Genomic DNA, 12,732 nt, shown 5'->3' with positions numbered 1-12,732 from the left:
TCAGCCAAATCTTGCAGTCATGTCCGACAAGAAGAGTTCAGAAGTGGAGCGTGAAGTTACCATTTTCTATGCTTTCTTCATACAGAGCATGCTTTCTTCATACAGAGGCCCGTCTGTAGTGTTTGCGAAGGGAGGCACCGAGCACCGTCAGTGGCTCCAAAGGAACAACACACACACACAAATTCCACACCACGTCCAACTTACCCTCGGCTGCAGCAAGAGTGTTTATACAGTCGATCCCGGGTGTATCGAACTCGGATATATCGAATTATTGGCTATATCGAACAGTTGAGAAATCCCCTTGAATTTCCCATGCAAAAGTATGGGGCTGGTGTGCACGTATATCGAACTCCCGCTCAGCGAAACATCCGCTATATCGAACGCTGCCCCGCGCCGAAGCCCAGAAAGCGCATTTTTCCTAACAACTATAGATCATTTTTCGGCCGCGTTCTTATAAGTTCCAATCCCTCGTCGCGTGCAGGTGACGAAATTGCGTTGCTCTAGTTCGTTGCGCAGTGCTTGTCAGTTCATCGGTATATTTGATGCGCGATCCGCAGGTTTTAACGCATGGGCTAGTGTTTTTCAAAAGGCTAATTGCCGAGGGCACCAAAATGAGAATTCGAAGTGACTTGGCAGCCTTGTAAAGTTTGCATTCCTGTCCTCGTCTGTTCGCGCACGATGGCATGCGGGCCCGCAAAGCATGGCCTTCGAGATCCGCAACACCGTGACGTAGTTTTAGCGTTTTCGGTTTTAAAACGCAGATCTCAGAGGCTACGCTTTTTTTTCGCATTTCTCGCCAAAGTAGCGGCTGCCTTCTGCAAAGCCACAAGTGCCATCGGTATCGCCAACGTTCGTGCAGCGTTGTCTCTTGCGGCATGTGGACTTGTGTACTTCTCGCTTCGTTCTTGATAAATCGTCAATCGGGAGTCGAACTAAACATTGTCCTGCTCGTAGCGATAAAAATGATGACTGGTGCTTGGAACGGCGTCAAGTAAAGCACCGTCGTGCACTGTTTCCTTACGGGCCTTGGCGCCAGGTGACGACTTCGGGCGCGTCTTGACCGCCGACTACGGCGTACGGTGCGTCAGTGAATTTTACGGGAGCGCAGCGAGTGACTTCATCGGTGCAGATAACGACGTAGCTGTTTCTGATTGCATCGATACCGAGATCATAGCTGACGTTGCCGGTACTGCGGAAATGGAGCCGTGCGGTTTGAAGATGCCAGCCGCCGCTGCCACCGCTAAACCCTTTACCGCGCTACAGAGCTGGCATCAGCGTTCAGCGTCGATCACCGCTGTTGTGGCGGAAGGTGCTGAATTTACTTAATCGGAAAGCTTCGATGATAGTGACGATGACTTGATGAATTCATGGCGCGCAAGAAGCAAGGCAAGTTTAGGTACTATTTTCATGCAAAATAAAGTGCGCTAACTTGCAAAAGAAGTTCTCGCCTTGCTCTTTAGGATATGTGAGCGAATCGTCATGTTCGCGCATTTTACGATTTCAGAAAACTGCATCGACGCCTGCAGTGCTTTAAAATTAAAGCCTTAAATACGCATATCTCGTATTTCGAATTATCGATATATCGAACTATTTCGCGGTCCCCGTCGAGTTCGATATATCCGGGATCGACTGTATATATCTTGTGGGGCGCCCCCTGGGGCCATACAACAGAACAAAGTAGTAAAATATAATATACAACACCATCCTCACTCTCTTTGGTGGGCGGCACGCGTGCTGTTTAACGTTGAACAGCAGATAGCATGCTATTGGCCAATAGCCGACATAAATCGAGAGTGACGTTTGGATGAGATGCGCTTCTTGCCACAGTGTGCCATTATGTGCCTGCACTGCGCTCCATAGTCTGCTAACATTGCATAGTAGCCACACTAGCGGCTGCAGGAATCGCAACGGGAGAGAGCAATCGCATTTTATCACGCACCCTCAAGGTCATGACATGTGCTGATGTAACTTCGTTCCCCCGTGCCATCCCTCTCTGTGTAGCTTTCAGCGCACGTGTTGTGACAAAAGAAGAAGGAAAGCGTGACAAATCCTCGTAACTCTGCTCGTTCTTGACAGATTCGAGAATTTTTGCGGCAATTGATTCGTGAGGCAATAAACTCCGATAATGAGGTCATTCGATGATTACTTGGAAAAGTGGTTCAGGTCCCTGTTATGTTCTGACAAGCTTAAAGGGGTCATGAACCACTTTTCCAAGTAATGATCTAATGGCGTCAGTATCGGAGTGCACTGCCTCCCGAATCGATTGCCGCAAAAATTTCTCGAATCCGTCAAGAATCAGCGGAGTTACGGTGGTTTGGCGCACGCTCCCAGCGCTTTCTCTCTTTTCTCGTGCCGGCGAGCGCACTGGAAGCTAGACAGGGAGGGATGGCATGGGGGAAAGAAGTTACGCCAGCGCGCGTCATGAAACGCGATCGCTCTCCCGCTGTGATTCGCTTGCGCGAGTGCGGCTTCCGTGTACTGAGGAGTGCGGCGCCGGCAAGTGGCGGCACCCCGCGGCAAGAAGCGCATCTGATCCGAACGCCGCTCTCGATTTACGTCGGCTATCGGCCAATAAGCATGCTATGTCTCTTGCGACGTACAGCGGACAGACGCCCCGCCCACCGTCGAGAGTGAGAACCGGCCTCTGTTTGAAAAGAGGGTGCCTCGGGAAACGGCAACTTCGCGCTCTGCTTGTGGCCATTACGCGGCGCGCACGACTGTAATATTTGGCAGAGCAGTTCATAGCCGTATCAGCTTTCCGCAGGATGTGTTTTTTCAATCAGCCCAAGGGGTGCTTCATGACCCCTTTAAGGGCATGAATGTATGTGCACATGTGAAAATTTCCTAAATTTGCAAGTTGAGAAAAACACACTTAAAAAGTTATTAACATCTGTACTTTTCAATGTGCAGTCAGATTTGCATGAAACTTTTGGAAATCATGGAACAATGCTCCCTTTATACACCCAGTGCATTCAGAAATGTCCAGCTTCATATGTTAGTCGTGCCTTGGATTTCTCGTGTGCAGACATTCTTTGGATTCTCCTCTTGTCATGTGAGTGGCCCAGTGTGATAAGTTCTTCAAATGGCAGTATACCAAGCTCTTGAAGAATGTGCTCAAAGCTTGAATATCCCTTATTGAACCATGTGATAGCCGTTGCGGCTGCAGCTTTTGGACCAGGAGCCAGATCTTGCTGTTGAGTAATTGCGCAGCATCTTGCAGATAGTGAACCAGGAGCTTTTTATCTTTGAAGTGCTAATATATGGGAAGTACAGCCAGTCCTTGTTCCTCGGTCGGAATTGGAGTTTAATGTGGTGAAAGCTCTCCAAGGTCACTCGCCTGTGCTTACACCAGGAAGTCACTCCTGGGCAGAATTTGGGACTTCCTGCCATGTTGCCAGATGGCGAATGAAAGTATGATAGGATGCCTGGATGGCATATCTGGACATTTTATCAGGGTGGTTATTGCAAATTAGTAAAAATTCTGCTGCTGTTATTGTCTCATCTTTCAAATTATGTCCAGTGGAAGTGGTGTTGGCAGTTTGCGAAGTGTGTCGTACCAAGGTGCTTTGCTACATGGTTCATGCTTTCCTTTTGATCCACATGAACTTCACCCTATACTGTGGCCTTGGCTGAATGAAATCGATTTTTCACAAATTTCTCCTTGGTATTCAGCCTTGATATCTGGGGTAGGGGTGTGCGAATATTCGAAATTTCGAATATTTTTCGAATAGTGTTTGCTATTCGATTCGCACCGAAATTTTACTATTCGAACTATTCGATCTTCCCAAAGACAAATGCAGTCCACGTCCGGTTGAAAGTGACCCCTTCAGATTTTCAATATGCTTCACCTCATTACACTCTCGTATTGCGGCAAAGCTGCCTTTCAAGCTCCGTTACGGTCGAAGTTAGCCAAGAGACAAAGATTGGAAGTGGTCCCTAGATTTTCAATATGCTTCACCTCATCACACCCCCGTATTGCGGCAAAGCTGCCTTTCAAGCTCCGTTACGGTCGAACTTAGACAAGAGACAGTCAACGTCTGATTGGAAGTGGTCCCTAGATTTTCAATATGCTTCATCTCCTCACACTGCCGTATTGCGGCAAAGCTGCCTTTCAAGCTCCGCTACGGTCGAACTTAGCCAAGAGACAGTCAACGTCCGTTTGGAAGTGGTCCCTAGATTTTCAATATGCTTCACCTCATCACACCCCCGTATTGCGGCAAAGCTGCCTTTCAAGCTCCGCTACGGTCGCAAATGTATTAACTCAAGAAAACGCTGGTTCCAATATGGAGATGAAAGATGTGGCAGAGTTGGGGGCTCAATTAATGCTGTTTTGGACCTGAAATTTGGGCAGGAAGTCCGAAAAATCGGACGCCGAAGCTTTTTAGCATCCAAAATTTCAGATGTTCTTATATATTGACGTCTACGAGGCAGATTTGGAACTCCGGACTTGAAGGGAGCACACCCTTGTCCGCCGCATCAGTTGGCCTTCCACAGAAGTTGAAAGAGGAGGAGAGGCTGAGGAAATGGCATCTCTGCCTATCACGTGTAAAGTGTTGTCGGCAACACTTTAGTTGCACCAAATCATGTACATAGATACAATTCGGCCTCTACATTGCCTCACTCTTGATAAGAAAGACAACTATGAAATATGACCCCACCAGTGCTTCATCAACCTAGCGAAAAGAAACACTCTCCTGTTGCGATCTCACAAGAACATACTTAGGGATTCTCTGCAACTTTTTGTGTAATTTCACTTCGAATTATTCGAAAAATGTTCGAGAAATATTCGAAAATTATTCGAAATTATTCGATTCGATTCGCACTCAATCTTTATTATTCGAATTCGCTTCGCACCCAAAATTTTGCTATTCGCACAGCTCTAATCTGGGGAGATATAACTTAAATGACCAAAAATAATTTTACAAGTAAAATGTCAAAAGTGATAATTTTCGCAAAAAATGTGATTACAGGCCCTCAAATGAGTGTTACAGGTGCTCATATTGTTCTTGACTGGCAAGCGTCTGTAATGTCACTGTACATGATTATAATCATTGTGATCACAGGCCCCTTATGGCTATATGAAACCCAGGTGTTTTTTCATACTCCTTTTCTGTGCTACCAATCTTATGCCAAATTTATATTTCTGTGTGATACTTGTATTTGCATAAGCCCAGAGCCAATTACTGGTTTACTGCACTTCATTTTTCTGCATGGCATGCTAGCCTTGTATTATCTTTTGATTAAAAACAGATTTTTGAAAAATAATTTGGCACATATTTCGAAAACATCAAGTGTTCTATTTTACTCCAATACACTGGACCCAACTTCAAGCTTTAGCTTATTGTTGAGCTTGTTTGACAATTTGTCTTGTTTAGGGTGAAGATGGTATGAGCTGCCTACACTTGGCTGCTCGGTGTGGCAGCCTGGAACTTTGCCAGGTGTTCCTGGATGCAAGACTGCCCATCAATGGCCAGGTACTTTTCGTTTGAAATGTTTTCAGTTTTTTTTAAATTTTCAGCCTAAAATCACAGATATTTGCTGATACAGGGTTATTTTATAAGAACAACATTGTGGCAAGACAGCCATTAGACAACACACTTTTATTTACTGAATGAATCTGCAAATCATGTTTTTCTTTTGCATAAAAGCAGTGCGCAAGCTGCAATTCAAGTCATCTTGAAGACTTCCTTCACAAAATGCATGCGCAGCACAAGACCTGTGTCTTTGTCCAGGATGCACTTTTCACTTAAACCACCACCGTTGCCACATGTACATGATCATAATTTCTTTGCCGGTAAGCTGGCTGCCAAGAGGTCATCTGTCCATAATTGTTGGGGTTTTACGTCCCAAAACCACGATATGATTATGGGGGCCGCTGTCGCGGAGGGCTCCGGAAATTTTGACAACCTGGGGTTCTTTAAAGGAGCACTGACATCAAATTTCAAAGTCGAGATGTGCCCTTCATTCGATTGTTCGTTATGCATAGGTCTCCTTGGCCAAATTTGAATGGCGTCCGTCGCGTGGAAGCAATTTTATTTCGAGGGCAAACAGCGTACGAAAGCTCAACGGAAGATTGATCACGCTGCGACATCGACACTAGTGCTACGTAACAGATGTGATAAATTTTGACCATACCATCCTGAGTGACGATACGCTAGTAACAATGACGTCGACGATCTGAGTGTATTTATTGTGCCGCCGACGCCAGGCGACGCTCTCACCGGCTCTCACTCCCATCCAGTGGCTCTCCTCGCTGTCCCGATCCGTGCCTGCGATTCATCGTGTCGTATCGACTGATTTGTTGTGTGATATCCTCAACGCGAGTGCGATCAATCGGAGCGACTACGTGCCAGCATGTCGGGGAACCGCTGCGTAGTACGGACCTGCTCTTCGAGGCGCGGAAAAAGCGGAAAGTGCGTAGCGTTTCATTACACGTACGGTACACGCCAACACGACCACAAGTTATCGAAGTGGAGCAGCCTGTAGATAAATATCATCGCTAACAAGTAACAAGTATGTAGCGTTATTAGTGAATGTTAGTTCGTCCGTGGACTTCCTTGCGCTAGGGTAATACCGGGTTACTGCAGCCGTAACCGTGAGAGGCCGGATAGGTGGGGCCATCTGGCGGCGCAGAACTGTTATTGTAGAAACCTATCATATTCTATTTCTCCGCTGGTGTATGGTCCCTTGAATAGCTGGTGTGCATTCGCTATGCCGATATTCCATAGACCCCTTTGCGTATACCGGAATGCTGTGCACGCTAAAATTCTCTGATATATCTGATTGAGACACACCAGCGAGTATGGCCTAAGCGTGCGTCCCCGGGCACCTCCTCGTTGCTGCTTGGAACAGCGTCCATTTTGGAATCACTGTTTTGCAAAGGGTCGAAGCGAAAATGATTCGCGACGTCGCGTATCGCGGTGATTCCAAGTTCCAGAATGCCGTCTTCAACACTGGTCGATACTTTTGTCGGCGACGACGGCGATGCCGGTGACAAGGCATGACTGAACATGCGTGCCTAGCAGACGAAATGTTAGCTGAGCAGCTGATCCGCACGTCACTCCTTTCTGCGGACAAGTGGTAAACTGGGCGCGGTCTGGAATTGACCGTGAGGGAGTGCTGTCAGCGCTAAGAAATGGCGGGCTTGCCGGCCGTTTTGAATCGTGCTAGATACTGGTGATATAAATCAATAAAACAGATAGTTATTCGTCGCTCAGTTGCATTTTCGGTCGCGGATCGCTACTAGGGGGTAGATAACTACTCGTGGATGCAAAAATCTTGACATGCGTAAGTTTGATGTCAGTGCTCCTTTAATGTGCACCTAAATCTAAGTACACAGGCCTTAAAGGCCAACTCCGGCGATTTTTTGGCCATGTCAAAGTAATGATGCTTTTATGTTCCTGAGACGCTCCTGTTATGGGCCCGATATCAGAAATACTCGGCAAATTGGAGAATAATTTTAAATAAGCAAAAAAGCGCAACACCGAAACCGAAACCCAACCGAGTGTACTGTCTACGTATGACGTAGACGTTGTTACGAACGAACCGGAAGTCGTGCAAGGCATGCCGGTGACGCCGGCGCGGAGTATGAAAACTGTGACAGCCGGGACGACCAGCGAAGCGCCGGCCAAACCAACGCTGTCTGTCGCCTTGTGCACAGCAGACGCTCGCTGTAGCGGCCGAAGCGCCGAAGTTAGCGGTGCCCTCGGCTGCGTCACTTCCGCCGCCTTCCCAATACTGACGTCACAGACGCAATGTTGCCAATAATTGTGGGAAGCCAGGAGGGCTTTGCAGACAATCTTTAAAATTCATTTGCAAACAATCTGCTAATGTCTCAAGCCTGTAATTTGGCATAAATGACGGAAATGTGCAAAGGAACGTACCGAGCGAATTTCATTGAGATCCATCGACCTCGAAAAATCGCCGGAGTTGGCCTTTAAGCATTTTCGCCTCCGTCGAAAATGTGGGCACTGTGACCGGGATTCGAACCCGTGGTCATCTGTCCGTGGTGGTGTAGCTGGTGTGTTTAATGGCAGTGTGTGGGCAGTTGGACAGTGGTATAATTTATCTTCATTATCAACTGCTTCAGCCATGTTTATGACATTGCACCAAGTCAAAATGAAGTACTTTTTGCTGCATCTGCTGCGGGTGACACCTAAGTCGCTAACAATGCATTCATAGATGGTGACTACACACATGTGAAGGATATCGTAATTCATACAACATGTTTATGGCTAGATAGGCTGTCAAGCGCTCTAAGTGACAGGTTATAAGTAGAGTCTAAAAGGAAAATACTTTCTTTGTGCGCAGAACTTTTGAGAAAAGAACTCAGATAGGACAGAGCGCACCAAGTAGCCGCCCTGTTGCAGTATATTTCTAGTACATCGAGCTCTTTTTCCTTCCCTCCATGTTCTAGACAGGCGTGCATACCGTATTTACTCGAATCTAACGCGCACCTTTTTTCCGGTAAAACGAGTCCAAAAATCGCATGCGCGTTAGAATCGAGTACCGAAAAAAAACAAAAAAACTCGGGTTATCGTATTGCCATTGGCATTTCAAAATGGCCGCCTCCTACGTGCCTTGGCCATTTGTGCCATTATTGTTTCTAATTGTTTCAGTTCATCATACGTGTGCTGAGGAGATTGTCATCCCGTTCCGCGTTCGCATCGATGGCATGGAAGTGCCGACTTCAAATACTCGACGAGTGCACCACGATGCCGCATCTAAAAGAATAGCTATTACATGTGCAGAGACGGACGGAAATCGGGCCGCATTGCAGTCGTTCGGAGTTCCGGAAATGTGTGTGCGAGACTAGCGCAAACAGAAGCAGAAGATTTTTTTACAGCAAAGCTTCACGAAAAGGTTTCAGTGGACCAAAGCAGGGCCGGTTTCCCGAAATCGAAGTGCGTTCACAGCGACAAGGAGTTGTCCGACAGCGACGAGGACTGATCCATTACGCGACTCGTATCGCCGCCGTAGTGGTGACAGTTTTAGCGGCAAAGCCCGCTTTTTGACTTAGTGTTTTACTTTTTTGAAACTTTAGTTCTTTAAAACCCAAATGCTTGTTCTTCTGAATGTGCGAAGTTTGACTCCTGCGGACATTTTTTTGTTCTTTTCTCTCACGAAAAATGGGTGCGCATTACAATCGATGTTTTACTTTTTTTTTGGTCGCGGAAAACGGGTGCGCGTTACAATCGAGGGCGTGGTTGTATCGAGTAAATACGGTAAGTTTGATCGCTGATGCGACATGCAAAGCCAGGCTTTATTTATGCCTTTTCGGTGAAGCATGCTTACTTACTACTGGAAGTGTCGCGACTTTTTGGTGGACTGGAGCCTTCCTGGGGCCACAAGTGCGCTCTGTCCTATCTGAGTTCTTTTCTCAAAAGTTCTTCGCACAAATAAAGTATTTTGCTTTTAGAATGCAATACCAACCAGCCCAAGTAGCCACCTTGTTGCATTATAAGCAGGGCTGCATGTTTTCGGATAAATCCTAAAAAAACCCGAAAACACTCGGCGATAAAATTTTCGATAATTCGGATTTATCCGATAAACTCGGATTTTAACGGCCAATATTACTGCTAAAATTGTAAGGGTTTCCCTGTGGCTTTGTGCTACAAACGGGTGGTTGTCAATTTCCCTATCTTAGCCCTTCCGCCACCTTGTGGGATTCCGCACAACCAGTTTGCAAACCTGTTCCGTTCTTTATCAAAAGGGCACGTTCTAAACGGTGAATGATACATGGGCTGGTTTGTCCGATGTATCACCTGTGTTTGTGATTAGGAACTGCTAGTCATTGTGCGTTGCACATGCTGTTATGTCAATCGCCATCGCTGTTGGCTAGGGCACATTTGTTTTAACCTCTTTGACACAGCGTTTACTGACGCAGCGGTTACGCATGACGGCCATGGTAAGATACCTAACTATGCGTTTGTTACATTTATGTTCTTCATACATTCACATTGCGCAATACGAATTTTGGTGTGTATCAAGTTAGCGAACCGGCTGCGGCAGACCGCATCCATATCGCACCTTTAACAAACAGCTTGTCGCACACGGGATGGAAGATGTCAACGTACGCAAGGCCCCTGGGAGCACTGGCGATGGCATGTCAGACGACATCGAATATACGGACCTCGTAAAGTATGCTTGTGTGTATTATGGATAAGCTTAAGGTTGTAATACGCATAAACGTAGGTGTTTTGTGTTCAAATATTTGTGTTTGTGTGCATATGTATTTCTACGTTGAAGCCTTTCCAGGCATCTAAAATATACTTCGTGTGTTTTTGTTTTCTTGTTCAGATATCATTTCATGTAAGATATCGGAGTAGTATTGAGGATAGTGCAAAATTAGGCTCCGAATTTCGGAGAATTTGGTATTTACAAAAAATAAGCTCCGATTAACGCCGAATTTCAACCAAAAAAGTTACTCTGAGAAACACCCTCTGAATTCCAACAAAAATAAACTCCAAAAACATGGAGCCCTAGTTACAAGGAAGTAATAAGCTGCCTGATGGCATTAGGCATATATGTGCCTAGTGCCATGAGGTATGTGGCACGAAGCTAAGTTAGATAAAAATGCTTGAAACATAGGACATAGCGTTTAAATACTGGTCAAATACTGGTCATTGGTGTTTGACTGCGAGTATTTGGGATTGGTTTCTATCACTGTACATGCCTGGCTGATACTATTAAAGGGTTATACAAAAATGGGCCTAGAGAACAAGTGTTTTTGTTTTTTGTTTTCAGAAAAAAAAAAAAAAAAACGCTGATCAGGTTATGCTGTATTTGTCCAGATGGCTGGCTAGGATACAGTGAACCCATTATATGATAAAATTGGTGGAATCTACACTTTACTTTGCTACATTGAAATCAACATTAAAGTTCAACCTTTTATGCAAATAGACAGTCTCAAAAAACTAATTCTAGTCAAAATAAATTTTGTCATATTTTAGAGCAGGTGACCACTTTTGCCATTGATGTCTTGCCAGTAAGTTATTTTTACAGTTGCTATACCTTCGTATTCTATGGACATGAGGTTGTAAAAAGTTAATGACTTTGTTATATTGAGGACTTTGTTTTATTGAAGTTTTTTATATTGAGGTTTGACTTCATATGTGCGCAACTTGTGCAGGATGAAGGAGGATGGACGCCTTTGGTATGGGCTACAGAGCATCGACGAGTCAATGTTGTGCGATTGCTGTTATCCAAGGGTGCGGACCCAAATCTCAGGGATACTGTAAGTAAATGCAACTCTATGACATATAAACCATACAGTGTAACAAAAGTTGAAATCCTTGTTGAAGACACTGCTAAATTAAAAAAAAAAATTACCACTTGTTCTTTAGTTTTGTGCTTTCACAGTTTAAACAATTATTACATTGTGGTACAGTAAAAGCTCGTTAATTCGGATTTCACGGGACCGGAAAAAATGTCCGAATTAACCGAATGCCGAATTAACGAATAAACAGGAAAAACAACATTAAAATCAAGTTGCAGAAGCATACCTTTATTTGCTGAAGTATTTTGCAATGGTCGTTTGCGTTTTCGCGCAGATTCCGGCTGACATTACAATTTTTCTTAACTCTTCCAAACGGCCAACAGCACGCAAACTGTTGCAAGTGCTCAGGCAAACGTCCTCTAATATCAAAAGCGCCTCCGAGACTTCCCGTGAGGTGCGATGAGGTCACGACATCATTAATAATTTCTTGATCGGGCAGGAGACCAGTCGTGGCGACACAATCATCAATCGCGATGTAGTCCTGAAGGGTCATATTTGTGGGAAGGACAGCATCGAAGGTCGGACAGTCATCGTCGGTGGACTCGGCTGATAACTCGTTGATGCCATCGTCAGCTACTGCCGCATGCTCGGGCCTCACATGTAAACACGGTCACAACGGGGGAAAAAAAAAAAGAGAACTCCGCAAGAAGAGACGGTGCCGACACAACACAAGGGAAAATGGCGTCGGAGGCGCATTGGAGCGAAGAAAGAAGACGCCGACGTTCGGTGACGCTGCGATCGCCCCCACTAGTTGATGACGATGGCGATGTCACTCGGGTTTCGGTTTCGCTCCAGTGGTGCCAGCGATGCTTTACCACACTTTTGTGTAGCGGCAGCCGTCAGCATTTGTCCGAATTAAGCGGTGCCGAGCCCAATTCTGACGAATTAACGAAGGTTTGGTCCCATAGATTAACATGCACTTTGGCCGGGACCAATAGAGCCGTCCGAATTATCCGAATTTCCGAATTAACGGGTGTCGAATTAACGAGCTTTTACTGTATTACATTTATTACATTGCCATTCCGTTGAAGTCTATTTTGTGGCCACAAAATAGACTTCAATGAAATGGCCATTCTTGAAAGTGAAACCAAATGGAGGAAAAGATCACTACTAGAGTCGTAGCACATTCAGCGAACCACTCAAAACATCAACTGCTCCCTCGGAACCCTCCCCCCCGGTGTATGCGCATGGACTACGCTCCGCGCTAATGTGTGGGGTCAATGACCGCCGCGAGAGTGCCTTAATGACGCCGCTGCAAAGTCGCCACAGTCCCCCCTGAGGAAGGAACCAAGCTGGTTCCGAAATGTCGGGTTCTTGCGTGTTTACACAACTTTGGTTGGAAATGAAATAATAGTTTCTCAGTTTACATACCAAACCAGACAGACTTCTGTCTAATGTTTACCTTCAAATACAGGAATCACGTACATGTGCATTTTTGACCGTCTTGTGGCTGT

The 12,732-nt window shown here is 45.7% G+C and overlaps 1 protein-coding gene across 1 annotated transcript in view; it reads left to right on the top strand.

The window, feature by feature from the left end:
- Positions 1–12,732, top strand: part of LOC119405066 (histone-lysine N-methyltransferase EHMT2) — a 116,003-nt gene that overhangs the window by 46,356 nt on the left and 56,915 nt on the right. Inside the window, exons 11-12 of the mRNA XM_037671831.2 lie at positions 5,376–5,474; positions 11,132–11,236. Coding sequence (XP_037527759.1) covers positions 5,376–5,474; positions 11,132–11,236 — 204 coding nt within the window. The remainder of the gene's footprint in view (positions 1–5,375; positions 5,475–11,131; positions 11,237–12,732) is intronic.

This window comes from Rhipicephalus sanguineus, chromosome 1 (genome assembly GCF_013339695.2).
Source record: "Rhipicephalus sanguineus isolate Rsan-2018 chromosome 1, BIME_Rsan_1.4, whole genome shotgun sequence".
Classification (NCBI taxonomy): Eukaryota; Metazoa; Arthropoda; class Arachnida; order Ixodida; family Ixodidae; genus Rhipicephalus; species Rhipicephalus sanguineus.
This window is presented reverse-complemented; position numbering and strand designations above follow the sequence as displayed.